This window comes from Crocodylus siamensis, chromosome 1, assembly GCF_052110815.1.
Source record: "Crocodylus siamensis isolate JL-2025a chromosome 1, ASM5211081v1, whole genome shotgun sequence".
In the NCBI taxonomy this organism is placed as follows: domain Eukaryota; kingdom Metazoa; phylum Chordata; order Crocodylia; family Crocodylidae; genus Crocodylus; species Crocodylus siamensis.
In genome coordinates, this window is record NC_143395.1 from 362,713,042 (window position 1) to 362,735,778 (window position 22,737).

At 45.1% G+C, this 22,737-nt stretch overlaps 2 protein-coding genes across 5 annotated transcripts in view; one reads left to right on the top strand and one right to left on the bottom strand.

The window, feature by feature from the left end:
- Positions 1-22,737, bottom strand: part of CCDC122 (coiled-coil domain containing 122) — a 43,095-nt gene that overhangs the window by 13,542 nt on the left and 6,816 nt on the right. The window lies entirely within an intron of this gene.
- LACC1 (laccase domain multifunctional purine nucleosidase 1) lies at positions 1,585-19,714 on the top strand. Of its 4 annotated transcripts, none has more exons than XM_090025377.1 (6): positions 1,585-2,033; positions 7,671-8,292; positions 12,400-12,581; positions 13,823-13,988; positions 16,986-17,211; positions 18,003-19,714. In XM_090025377.1, the coding sequence occupies exons 2-6, from the start codon at positions 7,722-7,724 to the stop codon at positions 18,175-18,177; spliced, it is 1,320 nt and encodes a 439-aa protein (XP_089881503.1). In that variant the 5' UTR covers positions 1,585-2,033; positions 7,671-7,721; the 3' UTR covers positions 18,178-19,714. The 4 variants fall into 4 exon arrangements, with proteins under 4 accessions (XP_089881503.1, XP_089881512.1, XP_089881492.1 ...); XM_090025386.1 differs by having other exon boundaries at positions 1,585-1,934; XM_090025366.1 differs by having other exon boundaries at positions 1,586-1,909.

Sequence of the window (22,737 nt, forward strand, 5' to 3'; positions counted from 1 at the left end):
GCAAAGGGGCACCAACAGAAGCTGCCCAGCCAGCGTGGGGTGCAGGATGGAGCCGCAAGCAGTTCGTTTTGGGGAGCACAGGGATGGCGGGGGGAGGCTTTCACCACTGCGTGCACATCCCGACAAGCATGTGGGGGCGTATGCCCCCCGGATCTGTGTGCAGGGTGAGGGAGGGCTGCTGCTGTAGGCTTTGCCCCAGGCACCAAAATTTCTTGCCATGGTACTGCACGTGAAATATATCTTCAAGATCAAAATGTGGTAGTCAACACACAGTTGAGCTATGAGCTGGAATTATGTTGAACACAGAATGTGATCATTTGCTTTTTTTTCTCTGCAGGTTTGGCTAGACAGAGACACATTGTAGAAGAACATATTTCAATTAGAAAAGCCACAGTGGCTGCAAATCAAAGTATACATTCACGTCCACAAGAAGAAAATAAAGAGATTTTTCATATACTGTCCAATGCAGGTGGAAAATAGTTATCAAATACACTGATAGTGTTGGAGTGATGTCATAGCCATGATGTCTCAGAGAAGCTGCAAGAGGCAAGGATTTTTGTGGGTGATAACTTTTATTGAGCTGAATATAAAAAAGATACCACCCACAAAAATCTGTGCCTGAGTCGAATACATTTCAATTGCATTTTAAATCAGGAAAATATTAACTGCAGCATTAAAATATTAACTGTAGTATTTAAATATTAATTTTATGTTAAGATTAAAGTAAGGAAAATAATTATGCTTCTTTTTTAGATGAACACAACCAGTGTGACTCTAAGAAGTCCTGAATTCTTGGATGGACGTTAGACCTTCAATTCTGATCAATACCACTAACAGCTGTGGTGTCTGGAAATGTGGTATTTGTGGCAACCCAAGCAACATCATGTCCAGAAAGTCCAGCTATGGGAGTTCAGTATTAAGGCCACTCATGATTTTCCCCAATATTTGGTGTGCTCCTCGAACCCAAGCTTCTGAGGCCTGGCTATAATATATGAATTTAAAAAAGGAGGAAGATTTCACAGCTGAAAAATGTGACACCTAAGGGCTCAGAAATCAGAAGTCAAATACCCAACCATTTTCTAATTGAAAAAGCCTCACGATTTCACACTCAAACTCCTGGTTCTTTGAGACTGGATTCATGAGGCATTTTGGCCTGTAGGGCTAATACCACGGACCTAAAAAACCCTCACCAAACCCTACAGCACTTGGCAAGAGCCAGTGGTCAGCCAAGTCTGTAAGAAGAGAAAAAGGGAGGCCGTAAAGGCACTGGGTTTTATACCGATAGAGCACAGCCAGCCTGTCCTCTATGATGACCAGGCCACCCCAGGTGGAGGAGAGCAGGTACTAGGCCTAGTTCGGTGGCACCCAAAGGCAAATACAAGTCAGGCGGGAAGCTGAGGGGGGACAGTGGGACCTCACACACACACACCAGTAGCCTAGGGAGCATCTGCAGAGAGGGAGAGGCTGGAGAGAGCGAAGCGTGCCCCCGCGGCAGCGCGGAACTCTGGCCGAACTGACACCCAAAGACAAAAGCGTGCAGCAGAGGAATGGCGCATGCGCCGTTCGCAAATGAAAGCTAGAGCTGTGGGCTCGTTTCGCCCCCGTTCGGGCCCTGCTCACGAGGCTTGGTTTTATTTACAGTTGCAGGTGCACCCCGCGCGCGGGCCAAGTTCACATTTGCAGGCTTCTGCATGGCCGGAGTTAAAGACCAAGCCACCCCCTTGCCTGGGAATAACAGCTCCGAGGAGCTGAGCAGAGGAAATGCAACTTTCTCAGGGCGCTGCAGGAAAGACCAGTCTCCCTCTCCCCCTCCCCCTGCACGGGGGTGAGGCACTTCCTGGTGACAGTGCCGCCTTTTCAGGGCGATTGCAGCTCTGCTGGGAATGGCGGGTCCCTTCCAGCTGTGGAGGTGAGCCGCTTGTACCTCCGCCTGGGTAATCCGACTTCACTTCATTCGTCTCAGGCTCTGGGGCAGAGACGGCTCCTGCCCCCCCTGTCTTAGCCCCCCTCTTGCATGTCTTGCCTTATCGCAGGTATGTCTGAAGCTGCGTGCTCCTGAGCGAGTCTCAGAGCAGCACACGCATAACGGCTGGGTGCTGATTTAAGCGAGCCCATGGGTGCTTCCAGCCTCATCGTGACCCTAGGCTTTACTCTTGTGCAAACGCCTCTCAGGATTTCCTGCGGACAGCGAGAGCTGCCGCCCAGGGGCCTGGGGAGCGAGGCAGGCTCTCCCCGTTCACAACTCACCTGGGAAGGGAATTTCCACCTTGGAGAAATCAGCTGCTTGGATTGGCAATTAGGATGAGGCTATATAATAAGGCTGCTAATAGTTCTTTTTATAGGATCCCCTTCTGAGGCACTGGCCATTTCTGTAAGTAAATGCCTGCCGTTCTTCACTCCCCGTTAATGTTTATTTCTGCAATTTCAGATCTGCTTCCTATTTTAAGTGCTAAATACTAACTTTTGGGTCTTTCCATTTCATAAATTAAGATTAACAATGAATTTTTGGGGGTTTGCCCTGGTTGGCATGTAGTGCTTTATTCATAAGAGTTTTCTCTTCCGTGTTCGTTTAAAATACTAAATGCTTTGTATCTTTTTTCTGCTGTTTGTGTATGTCCGTATTTATCTAGCATAACATGTTAAATAATCCTTGTACCTTTTTTTATTTAAAAAACTATCTATTAAAAAACAAAACAAACTGAGCACTGCCTTAATTTAAAAAAAAATGAGGCTGAGTGATAAGATGCAAAGAAAATCAATGTGGGGAAAAGGGAATAACATCTTTTTAATATTTTAGTTTTAAAACACTTTCAAATTTTAGGAACCTTTCTTCTGAAAAATGTTTCTGTTCTAGTTTGGCTTTTTTTTTTTTTCTATGTAGTTTTCCTCTTTAACTTCCTTCCATATCCCCACTTTACTCTTTTGCCTTCTGTCCCAAAGCTAGTAGAAGTGTGTGTGCACTTTAAAAATATTTAAATGGGTTTTAAAATTGTATACTTAAATTGTTATGGCTTTCTTCTTAAAAACAAGCACAGCTACATTAAATCTGATTCACATATTCTGTATGGAAAGACCTAAGACCTTTTTTTAATCTCTTAAAACATTTAAATAAAAAGGTGTATAGGATCCATGAACCTCTAATCAAAAACTTTGCTTCACAGTCTGCACGCTTTTTCTGTCTGTCTTGAAGTAGGGACAGAAGTTGCACACAAAGTAGTTTAAGTGAGTGGAAACTGGTTTAAACCTGTAACAGAACAGAAGTTCGATGCACATGAGCCAGTTTCAAAATGGCTAAAACCAGTTTGAAATCAGCCTGGTTGAATGTAGTATCAGACACTTAACTGACTGAGCTCAAGCCGGTTTAGGGAATGTCTGTCCCACCCCCTTCCTGGTTTAAGTTAAACCAGTCCGCTAGCATGCTTTGCAGCCCTGGGCAGGGCTGTGCTCTCTACTTCAGTGGAGCAGGGCTGGCCCTGCCCTTCTGGTCCCTAGCTGGAGCAGGGGTGGGCAGGGACGTGGCCAGATGCCAGGCCCCATAAGGCAAACGGGGCAGGGAAGAGGTTTATTCCCCCGCTCCCTCCCTTGTTCCACCAACACGGCTCTGCCAGCATTTTTCTGCTTGCTGCTCCAGTGGTGGGGGCATGGCCAACCCCAGCAGTAGCCTCAAGTGAACTGGCCAGGGAGGGAGTCTAATTTCCCCCTCACTGTCCCACTAGCATAGACCCAGCTCCCCCTTTGCTGCCACAGTGGCGGGGGCATGGCCAAGCACCACCTAGCATAGGCTCCCGGAGGCAGAGGGGGTAGGGAGGGGTTGGTCATTCTCCACCCACCACCCCAGGGGATTGCAGTGGGGTCTGCCAACCCCAGCCATTCCTGATTTTGCTTCTTGCATGGGGTGAGCAGTAGGATAAGTTCCCTCACTGCCCACTGTGCTAAGCACTGCAGGTAAAATAACCCACCTCCATGCCCTGGTGCCTGACGAGGCCATGTCAGCTGGCCTCTGGCTGCACCCCCACCCCTGCTGCTGGAGTAGTGAGGGGACAGGGACCATGACAGAGGCAGCACCCCCTCTCATGGTGTCCCAGAGCGCAAGCCTCCTCCTGGCAGGGGGCCATGCTGCAGGCAAGGATGGGGTGGTCAGAGCTGCCGCAGACTGCACGGGGCGAGTAGTGGCAGCGCTAGCAGAGGTCTGGGGGACTGGTGACCCCTCTGAGCCCCAGTGCTGCTGCTTACCCTGTGCAGTCTGCAGCAGCTCTGCCCACCTCCACAGCACAGCCCCACTTCTGGGAAGAGGCTTGCACTCTGGGACACCATGAGAGGGGGTGCTGCCCCTATCACGGTCCCTGTTCCCCTGCCAGTTCAGGGGCATGGTCAGAGACCAGCTGATATGGCCCCTCTAGGCAGTGGGGCATGGAGGGGGAGGTATTTCCCCCTCCCTTCAGTGTCTGGCAACAGGAAGGCTGAGGGGCCTTATTTTGCTGCTCACCCGGCACAGGGAGAGATTGGTGGTAGCAGCCAGGGCTGGCAGATCCTAGCTGTGGTTCCCTGAGGACAGAGTGGGGAATAAACCCCCCTCTGCCTCAGGGGGCCAAGCCCCCACCCCTGCAGCTGTGGCAGCAAGGGGGGGAGCACCAGGTGGACCTTGGCTCAGGTTCATGTTGGTGAAACAGAGCAGGGAATTAACACTGTTCTCCCCAGCACCATTTCCCTGCAGCTGACAGTGCAGTCTAGAGCCCCCTCAGCTCCTGGCCTGAGTGACTGCAGGCATGTACTTGCATTTTCTCAGTCTGATGGGAATGTCTAGTCCCTTAATTGGTTCAATCTAGGCAAGTTAGGTCACCTGCAAAGATTGAATCAATTCAGGCTCTGGCTTTTTAAATGTCTGTTCCTAGCCCTAGAGGGATAATCATCCTATTTAGGGAATCATGGTTTAGAAATATGGCAATGTAGGTCCTGTACCAGGAACTAGGACTCTACACTAGCTACAAGAAACTGGCAGTCACTTCAGACATTGGGACCTGGCCTCTGACTGCAAAGAAGACCATCACATTTTGCCTGAGGATACATTTTCAAGTTACCATCCTAATGCAACAGCTTGACACACACAAGCACCCCATATCTGGTAAATAGATAAGATGTCTATCAGACAAATGTAAAATGGATAAGAGTATGAAGCGAAGAGATATTTGAAACTAGTAAGCATGGCGCACTTGCATAAGCCAACACATGGGTTTGCTTGGCATATACCGTATTTTCAATAGTAGCCTTTTTAATGGCTCGGATAGAGGTCATAAAACTTAATAACATTCTACTTTGCAAATACATTTTGTTTACAGTCAACACCATTTTGTCCATGGAGAGAGATGATGCAAAACTGGAAAGATGCAGTAGTGAATCGGCCAATTATTCCTGTGTGCGCCTCCTAGCCATTTCCCCACTTGGTTTCTTTCCATGTATGCACATCATAACTGTGCAAGTAATCATCTCTCCCACAGCACACATTCTTTTTTCTCTTGTTAGACTGAGCTTTTGATAAATGCCTGCCAACTCCATGGGGAATAAAGAGATGAGGCAGCCTAACCTCTTGAGCTCTCTAGTTTAAAGCCTTTGGGCCTGTGTCTGTGGTCTACATCACACTGCTTACCTAACAAGCAAATTTTCCTACTTGGCATTTTCCATTATATGTAAATAGTACTCTGAGGGAGACTGGAAGTCATTAATTCCTTGACAGACCTAGCCATCTGCAATCAGGTTTTGATGGACAGTTCTTTATATATTTTAAGTGGGTTAGTAGATTCATTTGCATTGAGGCAGATTAAGTCCTTTGTGTGTTACATGCAAAAAGAGGAAGAAAAAACCAGTTGTCGTTACTTTTTTATTTTCAGTAAACGGCCACCACAGCTTTTTATGAGAGTGCTGTATGTTTCTTTGTAACCCCATACTGAGTAAATAGAACGTGAAAACATGTAATCAGCTGGACTCATCTTGGTTTTGGAGTCTCTTAGGTTCCACTGTCCACAGCAGAAGACAATTGCCAGTGGGCACATCTATATGGGTGCATTTACTGCACAGTAACTGAAATTACTGTGCAGTATGGGTGCATGTCTACACGTGCACCCTGTACTATGCAGTAAATATGGCAACTTGCACAGGCTTGAACATGAGTTCTGATACCTGTGTCGTGCAGGTATTAAATGTACTTCCAATTAGTTACTGCATGGTAATGCACATGTAGATGCCTTGCCATGCAGTAACAGTGTGTGTGAGAACTGACTTGAGACTAACTTTAGTCCCAAGTCAATCAACACACAATGTTAATGTACTTTAGTGACTGCACATGCAGATGCTGGCCTGTTCCCACTAGTGCACCATAAATTTAAGTCAGTGTAAATGCATGTGTAAACATGTCCAGTTGCACTGTACTGCCTTGTGCAGGTAAGCCTTGGGTTCATTGTAGAAGCTGTACTTCTGCTTGTATGGGACAGCTGATCATTTTAGTGCCAGAACAGAGAGAAGGAGGCCTTCTGTATAGCAGGAAGAAGGATAACAGAAGGGCACATGCAGATTTTGAGAATCTGGGATTATAAATTGGAGATACTGTTATAGTAGAGGCCTGGCCTCAATGACCCTTAAGGCCCCATCCAGTTCTAGGTTTTCTGTGAATGTGTCTGTATGATTTATGAATTAAAGAGAGCAAGATGGTATTATGAGAAACTATTATATGCTGGAATACTGCTATGCAGCTATGAAATCCACCATTTACAAGGACTGTGTTGCATACCTTGGACTAGGGAGGGAGTTAACCATTGAATCTGAATGGTCACTGATTCAGGAGAAAATGCCTTGGGCTTTACCTGAGAGCTAGGAGAACCCAGCTGTTCCATACCTGTCTGCAAAGGGCTGGCAGATGGAGTAGTGGAAAACTACCAAAGATATGAAGGGGTGGGAGGTGGGGGTGGGGAAGAAGACAAAAGTGACAATAAGAAAGGCAAAGACGGCATTAGTTTAAAACTATTGGGTAAGGGGTTTCCCACTGATATCAGGGGTGCACCCAGATGAGCAGGAATGCATGTTTCCCTGAGGATGGGTAACAGCAGTGCTGCTGCTGCTGCTCCTTGTCTCTGGGGAACACTCATGTCATGTGTGCTTTGGCATGCAGCAGGCTATCCCAGGTGGGGTAGAGGAGGCTGGGACCACCAACTGCTGACCTGGCAGCCTTGCATGGAGTCCTGGGGACTTCCAGGAGCTGTAGCTGCAGCTGGAATGTGGCTCCAGTCAGCCAGGCTCTGGTTTTGGGCAGTGCATGCTGCCCCACTTTTTTGGCATGGGTGTTTGTTTGACCCCAGGATTCTGTTCAATATGGGGAGCTTGACAACCAGATCTGTGATATTAAAAATGCATTTATGAATACTAGATAATTTTTTACTATCTCTAGTATGGAAAATGGCAATAATATAGCAGGGAGACTTAAGCAAAGGCAGAATAATTACCAATTTGTCTAGTTTCCTTTTTTGCTCCTAACACTGGATGCAATTGAAAATTATATTTCAAATGACATTATTTTTTGCTGTGTCACTTTCTGTAACTGCATTTAAAAAAAACAAAACAAAACCCTTGTAATGTGTTATAACTTTGTTTGTTTAGACTGATTTTGTTTTTGTTTTCTGTAGGTTTTTCATTCAATAACTGGTACCTTTAGGCATCTTTAAATCATTTGGAATATGGCAGAAGCAGTGCTGATTGATCTACTTGGGCTAGAAATGAATTCACAGGATAGCAGCTTTCAAAAATTACTACATAACATGCTAGAAGCTGTTGAAAAGCACTATTCAGTCAGTGCCCCATCTGTTTACATAATGTGCTGCCAGACTCAGCAAAGTGGAAGGAATGGTGTGCAAGATTGGTTACTTAAAGCAATGAGTGGCTCTCAAATTCTGAAGAGAAGTTTTGAAGTTATCTGCGCAGCAAATACAACTGCTGCTTTGTACACAATTAAACAAAAACTTGATAAAAAGGACCTAAGCATCATTAAAATCATTTTGCCAGCACAAAGGAAAGCCTTAATGAGAGTATTTATAGACCACCTATTCACATCTGTCTACCAGTTTGAATTTGAAGAATTACAGGTGGACTGTGAACCCAACCACCTTCAAGAAGCTGAAACACAGAATGAAATGCAAACGCTCCCTGCGCAGGAGACAGAACTCATCATGAATGAGATTCAGACATACCTAGAAAGGCTGCCAAGCCTGAGAGGGGAGCTCACCATTCTCAAATCTGTCTTGATCCCAGGTAAAGTGGGAAATGGATTTTGTCTGTTTTTGGCTCTTGAACCCTACAAAGCTTATTGATCCATATAATCTCTTTTATTTATGATTTGGAAATTTGAGGCCTGAAGGAGTTTTCCACTCCCAAACTGACAATATATGCTGCTGTAATAATGTACAGAGACCATAAAAGGCAATCGGGAGAGAGAAGTCCTGAGTATAGACATATCTTAGGACAGCCAAAGTCTGTCTCTGCTCAGGCACTCTTGTAAGACCAGGAGTACCACTGGGCCAGATTTAACTTGGAACATCACCAGAGGACACCTAAATTATGCTGGAACAGCCCAGAATCAGGTCACTTAGCCAGGGATCCTGGCTTTCTCTTTTAAAAGGAAAAAAAAATCTCTAATTTCTGGATTTTAAAAAAGTGTGGATTTTTTAGTTACTTTTTCATGATCAAAATGAAATGCCACTATATCCATCTAATCTAGCCTAGTGTTTTATTTTAATCATGAAAAAATGTATATTTAGGGTTACCTTTTTTTTTTAAAGCTGGAAATTGGAGGGGAGGGGGTTTATTGGAGAAAACTAGGATACCTGCTTATAGCTAATTTTGTCCTTCTTTTTTCATGAGTAAGTTTTTTTTTTGTGCAGTGACTTCAGGAGGAGAAGCATAGACTCTAACCCTATGTGTTTTTATTTTAGTGCTGATAGAGTAGGCAAGAAATGCTATCTTGAGAGAGGGTTGGTAGTGCCCATTTTTAAGAAAAAGCCATTCCAGAGTGAGCCATGGGGTACAATGCCATGCACACAGGCACACTTAAACTAATTGTTCCCTTTCTAAAGCTTGAAGACTTCAGCCAGTCAGAGGTGCATCTCTACTGTTGAAGGTGCTGGGTAGGAAGGAGCCTAAAGGGACTCCTAGCACGTTCTGTTGGATGCTGGCATTGATCCCTTGGATATTGTACTGTAGCAATGGGAAGGTGAAAACAACCTTGTTCAGATTTAAAACTACCTGCTTATTCATGTTCTGACTACTTGAAATTATACTCCCCAAATAAAATAATTGAATTATAGGGATTTTTTTTTTTTTCAATTTGGCGCACTTGCTCAGATATTAAGATAACAATTATGGTCTCCTGCAACTGTTCTCAAAACATCCTTAGACATTCAGAAAATCTTTTCTACCATAAAAGTACTAATTTAACATTTTGCTACCTTGCTTTCCTCCTATGGGCATGTCCAGACGAGCCTGCATGTGCCTCTTGCTGCATCTTAAAGCAATATGAGATGTGGTAAGAGGCACACTGGGACCAAAAAAAGTTCCCTGCACTGCATATCTATTGTAGGCTCAAAATTTGATACCTGGATATCCAGGTATCCAAAAAAACCCAAAACGAAAACAAAAACCCTGCAGAAAAAAGCTTTAAACTTGTAAATGTATCAATAAAACATTGTCCAACTGATCTCTCTCCTTATAGCGGCATGTCATTTTAATAGTGAAAGAACATTATTTTGGGTATTTTAATGAGAGAATTTGGGTTTCTTATTGGAGAATTTGCGATTTTTAAACGAGAAACACCTGATGTCTGCTGGTGAGACAAGTGCCAATACCTGGGCCAGCACTTGGGACCCAGTTAGAAGGCAGACGAGGTGGCTGACTTCTTGGCCATTTTGGGGCCAAGAGGATACACTTGGACAGTTCAAAGCAGGCCAACACAAGGAGCACATCTGGGTCATAGCTGCCCAGATGACAGAGTGGGGGCACCCCATCAGGGCATGGGAGGAGTGCAGCCATGGAGCCGCAGGTCCAAGGGGATTGATGTGGTCACAGGAGGCATCAGGTCAGAGCTAGGCAGCCGCCCCCACTACCAGACTACTGCGGTGAGTAGAGGGAGCAGGGGCCACTCCAGCTTAGGGCTGCTTCAGCAGTCCAGCTGGCACAAGGGGTACTGTACTGTCCCCAGATACCAACTGGCTGGGCCTTGGAACCTACTGAGGGCAAGTAGCTGTGAGCTGCTTGCCAGGGCAGGCTTTTATCCTGCTGGTTTTTATACAGGCTGTAGCTCCCCCTGGCTGCAGATCTGGGAGGAGCTGGGCAGGGTTATTTTGCCCCAAGTGGCACAGTATGCTCCCATACCAAAGTGCGTGTCTGGGCACATGCACTGAGGCAAATATCCCTGGCTGATATTTGTGCCATTCTTATGAGTTGATTTCCAAGGCAGAAAGAAGGATTTTTCTGTATGAGTTGTGCAGAACTTTACATCAGAGCCAGGAGTCGGGGGATTAAGACATCTCTTGTATCGGAGAAGAGACAACTTGCTTAAATGCAATGAATGCATAGGCAATAGAACTGTAGAGACTGTATCTGGCTCACATGCATGCAGTCACCACCTACGTCCGGGCCTGGTGACACAATCGCAGAATGGATTTTCAGCACACTATTGGGTGTGGGTTTTGCCTGCACATGCCCACATAGCAGAGGCCTCCAGGAGGTTCAGCTCCTTGCTTCAGATTTCAAAGAAATAGCAGACTTATCTGGAGTCATTCAGTGGAGGGAGGAGCCACTTGTTCAAAAATCCCTTGCCTCTATACGTTCTCAACCAGGTGCTGTGGCACCCCAGATCCTTTTAAGGGCTCTGGGTGACATTAGAACTATAGGTGCTTGCTCACCTTTGATTCACAAGTTTAAACCCAGAGATGTTGAAGACTAATCCATAGGAATTTTGATATGCTTCAGTGTTTTCTGAGTTCTCTGCAACAGATGAATTGCTCTGTTTTTTCCAGAGTGTGTTTTTTGTTTTTTGTTTTTGTTTGTTTTTTAAAAAGAGTGAAAGCAAAGAGCTGGCACTTTGTTTTACCATGTTGAGAACCATTGCTCTGTACTGTGAATACCTGGGTGCTGTTTCACCTGCTGTAACTTCCTTTCCAGAAGCCCTTTTAGAGAAGGAGGGGAACTATAAAACATAAAGCAGACTTGGCTTGTAGTGATGTCCTTGGATTTTCCCTGCATGTTTGAAAGGGGTTGTGTTGGACTGAGTAAAGATCCTGCTGCCTTGCATCCCTCAGCCTGGAGCTCTATGGAGTTCCAAGGTTAATGTTCTGTAAAGAACAACAATTGGAAGTCCAGGACCCGTCTCCTCTCCCCTTCCCAAATGGAGTACTGGGAAATGGGAAGAGCTCTGCAGCCTAGAGTAAACTGATTTTGGAGAGGACCAGGCTTGGCAACAAGAGAACAAAGCAGATCTCTACGACCATCTAAGTTGGGAAATGAGATCCAAGTAGTGGGGGTAAGCTTATGGACGGGATGCAGAAATGGGAGGTCTGGTTCAGTTAAAAGATACAATATGTGAATTTTATGCTTTCTGTCCTCGGGCTGCAGAGCAGAATGGAGGCTGTTCTTTTCCCTGTGTTTCTGAGCTGTACTAACTGACACGTTGAGCAGGAAGGAATATATAATATATATTTTCCCTCCCCTCCCCCCCCCCCCATCCTATTGCTACAGGGGTTGAGCACTTTTGTTTTGGGTTGGGTTTTTTTGCGTTTCTGAGAAGCATTGGGTGCTGGCTTCAGCCAAGGCTGGAGATTTTGCCTGGGATGTGCTGGAACTCCAACCTGGAGCCCCAGTTAGTGTCTTGCCCCTCTGCTCAGAGTTGGACCAGTTGCCACACTTGGTATCAGGAAGGAATCGTACCCTGCAGTCAGATCAGTAGGGGCTCATGGCTAAGGGAGGAAGAGTTCCTCTAGTGGGGATTGGGAGCACATGTAAAAATGCCCAGTGCCTTGTAGTGGTACGAGATGATTGTGTAGCTTTAGGAACAGGTCAGACACTCATACATAATGATTTAGATGGAGTTGATCCTGTCTCAGGAAAGCAGTTGGATTAGATGACCTCTGGAGATCCCTTCCAGGCTACTTTTTCTGGGATTCTAATGCTGTACCCCTGAGACCATCCTTATTCCATGCTTCCTCACTCCATGCTTTCCCCTGGCAAAGGCTACCACTTCCCTTGTTTCATCTCTCAGATGCCATTTTCAAAACTCCTTATTACCTGTGCTATAATCTGATTGGGCAATACTAGTGCAGAACACTTCCCAGGATTGTCAGTTGTTTCAAACTTGCTTTTTACTAGGTGACATCTTCCTTCATGGGTTCACCACACGGACAGGTGGCATCTCCTACATACCAACACTTAGCTCCTTCAACCTGTTCAGCAATCCCATGCGGAGAGATCCAAAAATCGTGGTCAGAGAAAACCTACGCAGGTTATCCAATGCTGCAGGCTTTGACCCAAAGACATATCGCAGTGTGAAGGTATGGTATCGGACAACCATGGGTTTCTGTATAAACTAACTGGATCTTTCCTCTTGTGTACCAGTGAAAGTTTACGTTTTTCTTGTGTGTTTTACTCTTGCCTTCTCACCAAGAACTTGGAAGTTTGGGGGCAAAATTAAGGCATTTACTGTTGGTAAGTGGGAGGACATGAATGGGGACAAGTCGCTGTATACATGCTCTATTTTTCATATTCTTCCTTTACAACACTTACTACTGATCCAGGTCTTATGACAGTTCATCCTAGGAAAATATAACTGAAGTTTCTCTGTACGAAGAAGAAGGCCCAGTGCCTTCTCCTAAGCATATTCTAATGTGGGGTGGCCAACTTGTGGCACACATGCCACTCAACCTCCGTGTGGCACACAACAGATGGGGGAGGAGCAGGGAACAAAGTGGCAAAAAGGCATGGAGCAGAAAGATCAACTGTCAGTCATGGAGCACAGGACAGGAAGCATAAAATGGAGCAGCAGTTTAGGCAGGGGACAGGAAGTAGAGTGGTATGCAGGAAGGGTGTGGGGCCTAGCTTGTCACAAGCCTACAAGAAAAGTTGGCCCCCACTGTTCTAATATCAGTTTTCTATCTTGAAGTTTGCGCCTAAAAGTAGTAAATAGTTTGTTAGGGTATGAATGAACATTACATTTGCACCCAGGAAAAAAAACTTTTATCCTAGGACTACATATACATACATATACATCCAGTATTCAGCCTCAAGTCTCTGAAGTATGACCAATAAAATTTTTTTTTCCCCTGGGATATCCTGTTGTATATGTGTATGACTACTGCAGTTCGGTCCAGGGAGAAGCATGTCCAGCTGTGTGCTCACACTGGCCACCTACTGGTGAAGGACCAGTATGGCATCGTGGAAAGGTGATGTGCACAGGACTGTGCTACACCAGTTTTAATCTGGGTCATATCCCAGGACAAGTAATCCTGGCTCAAGTAAACCATTTTATTTACAACTTTAAAGGCCCACAGTCAGTGATGCATAGATCTCTTTGTAGAAAAATGCAGTTCTTCGGTGGTTTAATGTTATGTATCAAGTAGAAGATAATCTGTTTTTAAAAAGGGATTTGAAGGCAAGGAAAATGGGCGTTTGAAGGAAAAAAGGTCTCGACCATAAGTATTCATATGAAACAGAATGTGAACAAGCTGGAAAATGACCAAAAGACCACTCGGCATAGTAAGAACTGTTCTTTTCTTTCCATGTCTTATACTGACAGGTCAACCATGCCAATGATGTTTGGATAATGGGAAAGACTGAACCTAAGAGTTATGATGGAATAACAACAAACCAGAAAGGGGTTACAATAGCAGCTCCAGGTGCTGACTGCATACCTGTACTTTTTGCTGATCCTGTCAAAAAAGCCTGTGGTGCTGCCCATTCAGGTAATAGTTTTACTCCAGAAATATGTACCAATAAAATACAGCTTGGAAACTGTTGGATAGTGACCACTTACCTAGTAAATGGGGCCTAATAGTTTGACTTAGGGGGTGAGCAATTATTTTAGCTGGAGGGCTGCTTAATGAGACTTGGTGAGCTGTTGAGGGCAGCAGAGGTAGGCCCCCCCCCCCCCCCCCAACAAGTGCCCTACCCCACTGGTCACCATCTTGGGACCAGATATCCAGGTATCCACCAGAAATCCCTCCCCTTGGCTCCTGAAGTACTCCTTTTGGGAGGGGGAATTTGCAATCTTGGAACCAGGATAAAAAGAAATTATATACTAAAAGTCAAACATCTACTATAATACACTTCTTAAAAACAAAATTTAAAATATTTTGTCATGTTTTCATAGGGTGTGAATATAGAGGATTGCATAACAGCTCTAAAATTTAAAGTCTTAATCTTGTATATTAAGACTGTGGGGGGGGGTGTAGTATATGTTGCAGGGTGTATGTGGGGAGTGGGGACTACCCCACCCCACCCTGGCGCATAGCCCTCATTGCCAAGGGCAGCAGCAGCAGCAAGGGGCAGGTCTTCGGGGTGCTTGTAGCCCAAGCAGGCACTGCTGCCTGGTGCTGTGCAGCTCCAGCCAGTTCTGGGAGCTGCCTGAGGCAGCAAGGAGCAGAGCCAGGGCAGTCTGGCTCTGTGTTGGGCTCCCCACAGCACACATCCAAGCTTCTGGCACTCCTGTATGCCACGGGGGGTGGGGGGGAAGCCCCACATAATGGAGCTGGCAGCCTTCTTCACTCGCTGCTGCCAGCTCCTGGGACTCCTATGGAAATGGAGGGAAACCACCTTCCCTGCTTCCTGGTGGAGTCCCAGCATCTCTGTGTGGCTGCAGGGAGTGGGGCTAGGCCACCAGGTTCATTGTGCGGGGCTTCCCTCTGGTAGCACATCAGTGCCAGAAGCTGCACATGCACTGTGAGGAGCCCAGTGCGATAGATGGGGCTGGCCTGGCTCCCTCTGCTCCTTGCCATCACATGCAGCTCCCAGAACTGGCTAGAGCTAAACAGCACTAGGCAGCAGCAGCACAGGCCCTGAGGGCCCCCACCTGGTGCTGCTGGCAGGGGCTGTGTACCTGTACTCCCACCTAGCTACAGCTGCCGTGCTACTTCCCAACACGCTGCCTAGAGCGAATGTTGCAACAGGGACAGGAGGAGGAGCAGCTGGAGGCTGGGGAAACAGCAGGTCCCCTAGTGGCAGCAGCAGCCCCTCCCAGGAACTGCATGTGCTGGCTGGGGCAGACCCTTCCACACACAAGGGTAGGAGTGAGGTGTCCGGGCTGGGTGTGGTACAGTTAATTTGTGGGCACCCATGAGCTGGATGAAGCTACCTGGCAGGCCACATTTTGCCTACCCCTGGCTTAACTGGTGATGTTAAATTGGGTGAGAGTGGACAAAGTTAACTATGTCTTGGCACTTTTTTTATTTCCAGGCATGCTAACATCTTGGAGAAATCTTGTAATGCATGCATCTGAGGCTGGATGAATACTTTTTATAATGTATTATGTTTTTTTTGGCCAAATTTTAAAATAATTTTTTTTTTTTTTTTTTTTTTAAATGAGTCAAATTCATTTGGGGTCATAGTTTCATAAGGTCAAATAAGACAATTCATTTGACCCGAAACAAACTATTCTGGGATAGTTTTAAGCAAAGCAAAACTGAGAAGCATATTTGGTATGCTTTTCTTCAGTGTGTCCCACTTCCTAGGAATGTGCCTTAACCATTAATTGATTTTGAGGATGTTGTAGGGTGTTTGTCTCTGTCTGGGTGGAGCAGGAATCCAAGGGGAGTGCAAGTGCACTCTCCACCCACCCAAAGTTTAAAAACAACCAACTGCCTGGCAGTGGCAGCAGCATTTGTAGTCAGGCAGCGGTGAGGGACTTGGTTGACTTTATGGCTCATTTATGATCTACCCAGTCTCTTCTAAACTCTCTTTTTTCAGCAGGTATTAATGATCCTATCTTCCTTGTAATGGCTGTGATATTCCACTAATCAAGCTATCCTTTTCTTCTGCAATTCTGTTTTCTATTAGATGCTTCTGGTAATGAAGTGCTCATTTCACAGCCCTGCATACTGGTTTCGATTAATTCTAATGAAATTATACTTCAGGTGGTTTGAATTTTTTTGCTTCAACTTATTAAAACTGAATAATACAGCCCTAAGTCACTAGCATACCAGTGAAGCTTCTAGTTTATTTTTTAACAGGAGAAAAATGTCTTGCTGTGTATGTGGTGATGGACCTCACCCTTTTTACCCCCTTTTCAAAATTCTGTGTCTGCCTGACTCTGTCTTTTCTGTTGAATATTCGTTTAACCCATAGAGTGAGTGTATATGTTTCTATAACTTGGTGGTGGGAGCCAAGTTCTAGCTGTTCCAGTTACTAATTACTTTGTATAAAGTGGAAAAGCTTCAAAAAGATGCTTGCATTGGAATCCCTTATAGCAGAGGTTCCACAATTGTAGACCACTCCTTTAATTTTTTTGGTGAATAAAGTATTCATCAAAAAGTTTTTGTCCTGCCCTATGTGTACCATAGCTTTTAACATTGTTTTGTGAGTGGGGGGGGTGGAGGATTGTTTTTCGTTTTTTAAAAGATTTCTGTCTGAATTGTCCAGGCTCCTTTTATGAATATCAAGTGGTCACTTAGTTCTATGCAGTATGTCTACACAGGGTAGGATATGTTCTAATGATCCAAACCCATAGAGGAGGGAATTCTTGAGTTTTTTTAATCTCACCTTTCAGGGTGACTTCTTGCCTTGAACTAATTATTGCACCTGTCTTCAGTATCCATACTGTATGATACTGCTACATCATAAGAATGCTCAGAGCATCGTTTCTTTGTTAGCGATGAATTATTTTTGTTCCCTGTATTTCATGCCAAGAAGGAAGCCATGAAATTGAAAAAATAAACTGACAAGACTTTTTTTTTCCTTTCCCTCAGGATGGAGAGGTACTTTAATGGGAGTTGCTATGGCTACAGTAAGTGCTATGATTGCAGAATACGGATGCAATGTACGGGATATACTGGTGGTGCTAGGCCCATCTGTTGGACCTTGTTGCTATACCCTTCCTCAAGAGTCAGCAAAGGAATTTCACCAAATTGATCCAAAGTGTGTAAGATCATTTGACTCTCCAACTCCTTACATTGATATTAGAAGAGCAACACGGTAAGTCTGATGCATTTTTATTTCATGTGATGCAGCTTTATTATTCTAAGTAACTTAGAGGCAAGGTGAAAAGACTGTGACGTAGAAGGAATTATGATGGCAGTTCCAGTTGAATTGCTGATATAGGGAGGATCCTGGCAGATGGGGGTTGATGGTCCTCAGCACCTTACAGGCCCAAGCCCAGAACAACACTTGCTCACCTTCTTGCTATATTGCAGCTTTTATTTTACTTTCATAAGTACAAGTAGTTCTCTTTTCTGTATTGCTATTTTAAAATTAAATTTGTCTAGAATAAAAGTTTTGTTTGTAATTTTCATTTAGCCCAGACAAAATATTGGCATACTTCATCTTACAGTGATAATATAAATTGAAGGTACCAAACTTACTGGCTTCACAGGCATATGAGATGTTCAGAATTGTGGTCTGAATCGACCCCACAGACTAGGCTCCTGAACCTCATGTAGTATGTGGGGCTGGTCTTGGGTACATGCTGCATGAGGTGAGAAGGGATAGTCCTTAGGCTCTATGCAGACTGGCCGCGGATCCAGCATGCAGGGGTGGACCAGTTCCACAGGCAGCGTGCATGTCAGACTGGCCCTGCATGCCACATGTAGCACGCAGAGCCAGTCTGCAATCTGTAACTTGTAGTAGGGCATCATGGGCCAGATCTTTGACACCCCAGCAATAAATGGCACTGTTGTTGCAGTGTCATTAAGATCAGACCTTAAGAATTGCACCTGTTCAAAAAATCCAAAATTGATCATTTTATATTTTGTTTGTTTTCCTTCAAGAGCTCTTCTGGAGAGCGGAGGGATTCTTCCTCAGAACATACAGGACGATTCCGTTGCTGACCAGAACCAAAACATCACTTTCTGTACAGCCTGCCACCCTGATAAGTTTTACTCTCATGTTCGTGATGGCAGTAACTTTGGGACCCAGATTGGTTTCATATCAATCAGAAACTGAGGCAGTTTGGCTTATTCTTGGGTAGTAATTAGGCTGTATCTCTTGGGATGGTAGACCCTTAACATCACATGGAGGGGAGGACATCTCAAGAAGAATGGATTTACCACAGCTCTTGGGATTCTGGTGCTACCCTGCAATGTTCCTCTGGGAAGCAAGACCAGCCACAGAATAAAATGGGGCCACAGGCTTTTATGAGAACCATTAATCAGTGAGGACGATGCCATTCATAAACTGTGTCTCCAAGGCTCACATGGGTCCTGTTGCCCAACTCCCACTTCCATATGCTCAGGTAGCTGTTTTATAGTGTGGTAAACCTCTGAAGTGAGTTACTGCTACTCCAGACCAACTGCTTTCAGTGTAAGCTGCATCCTAGATTTCTGGCTTGAAAACAGAGTGCTTCATAAAACGGTGTTTCTTTAACCCTTCTTCCTGGCCATGCTTCATGGAGCTAAGCTCACATGCTGCAACCACTGATCCTTACACTGGGAAGCTATTTTCATATCCCATGTTCTGCTCTTTCTATCCTCACTGATTCCAGAGGCCATCATATGCTACTTGGTACCTAGAAACTGAACTACTATCAAGAGGCTGGTAAAGAACAGTGCCAGCAATGTAAATAATAAACCATTTTTAAAAGACTGGGAATTGAAGAAGAGCAAGAAATTAGAAATGGGATGTTTCTTTTCCTATCTGACATACTTCTAGAAACTTTCTATCCTTTGTGCTGTGTGGATTGAAATGACTGGGCTCATTTTGTTTGCCAAAGAGGTAACTAGAAATGCACACTAGTCAAAGGTTTTTTGTTTTTTCTCAAGTGTGTGTGTTTGTTTGTTTGTTTGTTTGTTTGTTTGTTTGTAAAGGTTAATATCCAAATCATGAGTTAAGCTCTCTGTGTGGACAAGGCTTATTTTCTGCTGTGCTGAATTTTCACTAGCATTGTATCTAAGTGGCTTTAATTAATTAGTAGACCTTCAGATTTTTTTTTTTTAATTTCCTTCTAGATTAACTTTAAAATCCTGACAGTAGCCATTGTTTCAGTGTGTTACAGAGACTAGCCAAAAATGGATCTCACTTTCCTATCTCAAATCTTCCTTGACTCGCTTTTCCCATTTAGGACTTTTCAGCTTTGCATGAGCTTTAAAACTGGAGAGAGTTAAATGAGGGGCTGAGGAAAACTTATTTTTGTGATGCATTAGTCCAGCCTGGGTTTGGATGGGTCTTTTTTTCATACCACACTACCAAACTACTCTTGGCAGCAGTATTAGAGATAAAGAGCATCTGCAGCCAGCACACGCAGACCATCGTCCAGATGTCTGAACTGGGCAAGCTGTGGGGATATTGAGTTAGACACAGCTCCTGTAATGTTTAGAAACTCTATTTTAGGTGATGTCGCCTTTCCTTCCTTGGTACTTTGCACACTTCCTACCTAATAACCAATGTTCTCATAGCAGATTGAACACAGCTAGACCCTTATGTCCTCTGCTTTTGTTTAAGAAGCCATACAGAAAAATAAACCTGTTTTTAACATTCTAGTCTATCCTGCCACTGAAACTAAATTCATTCCCAGCTTTTGCTTCTGTGGAAAATGTCTCTGGATGGTATGGTTCACAGATCATTGTATACCAACAATACGGTCTTTCCCAGTGCTTCAGGTATTCATTTGCTGGGACTGTTACAAAGCTGACTGCAGCTTGCAGGGTCCTTTGGCTTAAGTCTCGGGAAAAACATCTGTGGAAAATTTTTTATTTTCTGTTTTTCTAACCCAGTGGCTTTTTCAACCTGTTTTGTACCAGGACCCATCTTGAAAACATGGGCCAGTTCCACCCCAGCCCCCCAGTGGGTGAGGTGGGGGGCAGTATGTTGGGTATAGGGAGCCCTAAACAGCCTCTTTGTAGGCTGCAAGTCTGCCAGCCTGCAAAGGAAAGCCATGGTTTCCCATATATTTCTCCTTTAAAGGAAAATCCATTTAAAAAAAAAAAAAAAAATGGATCAAACTTTAAGTTGGTTTGTGACCCTTTTGTTTTCTTGTGACCAACTTTTGGGTTGTTACCCATGGGTTGAGAAACACTGTTTTAACTACATGGGGCTTGCAGCTTCCAAGGTAAAGATTTTGCCCACTAGGGGTCAGTGCTTGCTCACGCAGCACTTCTTTAGCCAGGCTATGCTTCCTTGAAGTAGATTATAGAGCTGCAGCTTGATCCTCCAAACACTGTTTTTACAAAACCCTGGGCGCATCTACATGAAACACTTGCTTACAGTAAACATGCATAGGTGCCCCTATTAAGCTGCAGTAAACTACCTCAGCAGCAGTTACACACATAGGTGATACCCTGGCTGGCTGTTGCACAAGGGTGCTTCATGGCAGAGGCTACCTGCCCACTAGCCCCACACTGAAGCACCTCATGCCCCAGCCAGCCCTTCTGCAGCACAACTGAGTGGGGGGGGGCGGCAGCTCCAGGCTGGCAGGGCCCCCTGCTAGCTGAGGCTACTCCAACTTGGCTCAGTGTGCTATGGTCTCAGGGCAAACAGCACGTGCCCAGGAGGAGTAAACTCCAGAGTAATATGTTCCAGATTTTATTGTTTTGCATTAATTGCATGTGTAGATGGCCCCCATGTAAAGCAGAAGCTTCCCTCTGCTAAGGCAGTCTTTTTGCCAAGTTTCTCTGAAAGTCATTCTTGAAAAATAATGCATTCCAGTTTTGTCAGGCGGCTATATGTAACCCAGGTAGTACTCTGAGACATGCCCCTTCTCCAGTTGAAGGTATCAGAGCACATGGAGGAACACTGTGGGAGGGGTGGCAGCCCTCCTTTCCCTATAGAGCAGAGTGGGATCTTAAACATACCCTTTAATGGAGGGACAGGGTTTAAGATATGACATAGATACCAGAGGGTATAGTGTACACTCAAGTACCTTGGAGGGGGGTGGGCAACAGAAAAAAACTCAACAATATTTAGGCATACCCGTTCAATTGACAAAATATAAGATGCAAGTTAACAACATATGTGAGAGGGCTAACTAAATATGAGACCCTGGTTAACCAAATATGGGATGCAGGTTAACAAAAAATAGTAAAAGTGGATTAACAAAATATGGAATGCAAACACCTCCACCCCCCAACGGGGCAAGAAAAAAATAGATAGAACCCACCTCCCCCAGTGGGGGTTCCCCTTTTCTAAAATTCACCCCTGGGTTACCTTGACTGAGAGTCAAACCTTGAACCTATCTCCCAGGTGGGGATTCCCTCTTCAGTCAACTCATTCCTCCATTGCTAGGTCTCCTGTGTGGTGGACTCCTCACCTACCACTGAGCTGTCCAAGCCTGAGCAGCTGGATGCAGCTTTGGCTTTTGTTTTTCAGGGAGCCTCCCTGCAACTGCTGCATGCCATGCTACCCAGCCTCCTGCCAGGGGGAATCAGGTGGCAAAAGGGTGGGGGAAGATAGGAAGCTGTGCGTATACTTTTGAATAATGGCTTCCCTTTTTCTTTCCAGTCCGTTCCACTGGTCCTTTCTGTTCTGCCTCCATCCTCTCCTATGTTGTCTCTCTGTCTTTTAACACAATGTCTTAACTAAGTCCTCTGCCTTGCTTGGCCCAGTTCCACCATCATATAAGTACAGAACAACAATCCTATCCAGCCTGCATCTTTGCACATGTGACTTTAGTCTCCTGAGACGCACAAACTGAGAGCCCAGAACTTTCAAGAAGCGAGAGCTGGTACTTGGGCTGGACAGAGAGACTAGAGCTGTTTTCATGAGATGGAAAAACTGAAATGAATACCCACATTTGATTGGTAGGTAACTCAATGTGTGAGAGTTTGACGGAGCCATTAATTCATTTTTATGAGATTGTAAGCTTAGCATGTTTGTGATGAGATTTACTTGTAACTTATTTTTTAAATGGGAGACAGATTTAGTATTTTATTGATGATTTTTAAAAAAAAAAATCCCTTTTTTTTTTTTTTAATTGATTTTTATCCACCCTGCCCTGCTGCCCAGCCACATGCCGGGAGCCTGGTGCCAAGCCACCACCTGCAGCTTAGGGAAGTCTGATGCCTGCTGGGACCTCCTGAACACCACTGGTATGCCAGAGAAGCTTTAGTCCTGCCAAGACCCTGCTCCTTGGCTGCTCACCAGGAACCTGGTGCCAAGCCACCACTTGTGGCTTGGGGAAGTCTGCCAGGGCCCTTTGCATGCCACCTGTGTGCTGCGAAGGTCGGAGCTGAGCCACCTTCTGTGGCTCCCAGGCTTCGGTCCATTGCTCCACGCAGCGTCCCATGTGTCAGGCTCCTTCAGGGCTCTTCTGGAGCAACTCTTCTGCCCTCTGGCCAGCTCTTTCCAGTTCTTCAATGCCCCTCTTCTCTCTCCTGAAGCCAGGTATACTGCCCCTTTTATCCCCCGCAGGGACTCAACAGGGGAGCCAGAAAGGTGATTCTTCTTTCAGGTCTGGTGTCCCTATCTGGCCCCTGGGTGAGGGAAGGGACAAGCCTTTTCCTTTTCTGGCTTTGATTGGTGGGGAACAGGAAATCCCCCTCCACCAATCATTTTTTAACTTTACAAAACTCT

Bases quoted from the DNA above. Each gene is read 5' to 3' on its own strand.
- LACC1 (XM_090025377.1), top strand. From the start codon at position 7,722: ATGGCAGAAGCAGTGCTGATTGATCTACTTGGGCTAGAAATGAATTCA. The intron at 12,582-13,822 runs GTATGGTATCGG...TTATACTGACAG, and splicing joins AGACATATCGCAGTGTGAAG to GTCAACCATGCCAATGATGT. The intron at 17,212-18,002 runs GTAAGTCTGATG...TTTTCCTTCAAG, and splicing joins GATATTAGAAGAGCAACACG to AGCTCTTCTGGAGAGCGGAG.